At 46.2% G+C, this 3009-nt stretch overlaps 1 protein-coding gene across 1 annotated transcript in view; it reads right to left on the bottom strand.

The window, feature by feature from the left end:
• COQ2 (coenzyme Q2 4-hydroxybenzoate polyprenyltransferase) overlaps positions 1-2984 on the bottom strand; it is a 23317-nt gene extending 20333 nt beyond the window's left edge. The window contains exon 1 of the mRNA XM_005857381.2: positions 2957-2984. Coding sequence (XP_005857443.2) covers positions 2957-2978 — 22 coding nt within the window. The 5' untranslated portion in view covers positions 2979-2984. The remainder of the gene's footprint in view (positions 1-2956) is intronic.
• Positions 2985-3009: the final 25 nt, after the last annotated feature.

Below are 3009 nucleotides of genomic sequence, written 5' to 3'. Positions count from 1 at the left end.
TTTTTTCTTTTATTCTGGGATTTATTTACCTTCTATGGCTGTCACTGGAACTGAGAGCCGGCTTTCTCTCTGAGGCTTGGCTCCAGTTCTGAGACCTTGGCTGCTGAAAGCAGGTATCTGGTTTGTTTGGGTTCTATAATCGAAACACTGTTTCAACTCCAGCTCTGAGGCCCGGCTGGCTGAAAGCAGGTTTCTGGGTTTTTTTAGCTTCTATATTTGCAACAATGTTTCTTAAACTGCAAGCTCAGAGCCCAGCAGCGGCAGGCGGGGAACGTTGGCTTCCTCCGTCACTGAAGCAAGCAAGCCTCCTGTTCGCTTCAAGCTGCCTGGCTGCCGCCCGCCATCTTGGCTGGCAGTTAATTTGCATATCTCGCCGATTAGCCAATGGGAAGGGTAGCGGAGTTACGGCTAATTACCATGTTTCTCTTTTATTAGATAGGATTATGGGTTGGTCTAGGCCAGTGGTTGACAAACCGCGGCTCGCGAGCCACATGAGGCTCTCTGGCCCCTTGAGTGTGGCTCTTCCACAAAATACCACGTGCAAGCATGCACGTACAGGGAACGTTGTGGAGTGAAAGAAGATGTAGTGTCGAGGATTGAGAAAGGTATGTTGAGATGGTTTGAACATACAGAGAGGTGAACAAAAGGAGATAGATGAAACAAGTATACAAGACGAGTGTGGATGGGAGAGTTGGAAGGGGTCAACCTCAGCGAACATACCTCAATCAGATTGAGGACGTTTTTAGCAAAGACCAATTAGGAGGACCCTAATTACATTAATAACAATGTACCTACCTATATAGTTTAAGTTTAAAAAATTTGGCTCTCAAAAGAAATTTGAATCGTTGTACTGTTGATATTTGGCTCCGTTGACTAATGAGTTTGCCGACCACTGGTCTAGGCAATAAAGTAGAAGCTAGAGGTTTATGGAAATGGGAGTAAGAGCAGCTGTTGATCTGTCTTGGATGCTTGTAAACTTACACTGAAGCTGTCACACAGACTCAAAGAATAGAATTATAATGAGGCTTCAGATTAGAAATGGGCTTGGAAATTTATGCCTATCCACTTGTATCTGGCCCCAATATGCAAGGGGTCATGATGGCAGGGCTATGCCTATCATCTATTTTGCCTGCACACTTTAATTGCTGATTGCTAGAAACTCTTAGTACTGTGATCCCAAATAGGTAGTGCACAAACCTAGAATACCAAAAACAAGGCCTAACTTGGGGTCGTGGCTGGGCAAAGGTGGAAAAAATGTAGCTACACATTTGAATGTATTTCTATGCACTGCAATGGCAATGCCATCATCTAGATTCTAGATTACCTGGATTTCAGCCTCTACCCCACTCTCACCAGTGTCCATCCTTTTTCAGTCCAGCTCTTAACCAACCTGCACTCCCACTATTTTCTGCACCCATGTAGGGTTCCAGGTCAGCTTATATTGTTAGTGTGCCAACAACACTCTATCTTGGGGATTTTGCAAAGATATTTCCCCCACCAATCAAGAGCTCTACCCTCCTCTGCAAAAACTACCTGTCCTCAGAATTACACTTTCTTCTTGACTTTTTCCAGATCCACAGTAATTACTGGCCTTTCCTGATGTACTTACTATCTGTCTCACTTGTATCAGCTTTTTCAACTAGACTAGGAGTTCCTTGAGAGCAAGGAGTTTCCATAGCTCTTTCTGTCTCTAAAGCTAGGTGATATTGTAGTAATTTATTAATTCATTCAATGCTACTGCCAAGCTCTGTTCTAGGAACTAGATTTTTAAAATCCCATTTATGTGGAGCTTACATTGTATTGGAGAAGTCAATAAACCAATAAATGCATAAGGTTTGTTAATGGAGAATACTACAAAAACAAAAAATGGGGTGAAGGGGTAGAGTGAGGTAGTGGGTGGTATTTTAAACAGGAAGGGCAGGGAAATCCTCAGAGGTGATTGTGAGCTGATAGGCAGTTCGTTCCTAAGTGCAGTACGCACTGCATTCAGATGAATTAAATCTTTTAAAAACACTTTAAAAAATTGATTTTAGAAAGAGAGGGATAGAGAGATAGAAACATCGATGAGAATCATCTGTCAGTTGTCAGCTACCTCTTGCAACCTCCTCCCCCTCCCCCTCCCCCCCTCTGGAGATCGAACCCACAACCCGGGCATGTGCCCTGACCGGGAATCAAACCAGCGACCTCTTGGTTCATGGGTCCCGCTCAACCACTGAGCCACACCAGCGGGCACACATGAGTTAAATCTGTGTCAAGGTGGTGTGGGGCAAAGAGCTAGAACCCCAGCATCAAAGCACTCCCTTCATCTGTCCTGGCTCTGCGGCAGGGCCTTCATTTCCTCACCATCTTCAATGGCTTATTGGCTTTGGGAGCCTTAGCAGTGGTTCTCAACCTTCCTAATGTGGCGACCCTTTAATACAGTTCCTCATGTTGTGGTGACCCCCAACCATAAAATTATTTTCGTTGCTACTTCATAACTGTAATTTTGCTACTGTTATGAATCGTAATGTAAATATCTGACATGCAGGATGTATTTTCATTGTTTCAAATTGAACGTAATTAAAGCATATTGATTTTAATCACAAAAACAATATGTAATTATATATGTGTTTTCCGATGGTCTTAGGCGACCCCTGTGAAAGGGTTGTTCGACTCCCAAAGTGTCGCGCGACCCACAGGTTGAGAACCGCTGCTTTATGGGCTCACGGGAAGGATGAAACGTAAGCACAGCGCCAGTGCTGCAGCCTGTGAATCAGCACACGGAGGGCCACGGCCGGGTTTCCTGCCCGACTCACTAGAACAAGGGCTGTGCAGTGAGCAGACTAGAGGGGCGTGAAGGCAGGGAGGCAGGTCACGCCCCCTGAGCTCCCCGGTTCGGGTGTCTCCGGGTCCCCCTCGCCCGGCGGCCAGTCCCGGCGCAGGTGCTGCATGTCCAGTCCCCGCCGCCCGCACTCACCGATGGGCTTGTCCAGCCGCATGAGGCGCAGCAGATCCAAGCCACAGCAGCCT

This window comes from Myotis brandtii, unplaced genomic scaffold, assembly GCF_000412655.1.
Source record: "Myotis brandtii unplaced genomic scaffold, ASM41265v1 scaffold111, whole genome shotgun sequence".
NCBI classification, from domain to species: Eukaryota; Metazoa; Chordata; class Mammalia; order Chiroptera; family Vespertilionidae; genus Myotis; species Myotis brandtii.
This window is presented reverse-complemented; position numbering and strand designations above follow the sequence as displayed.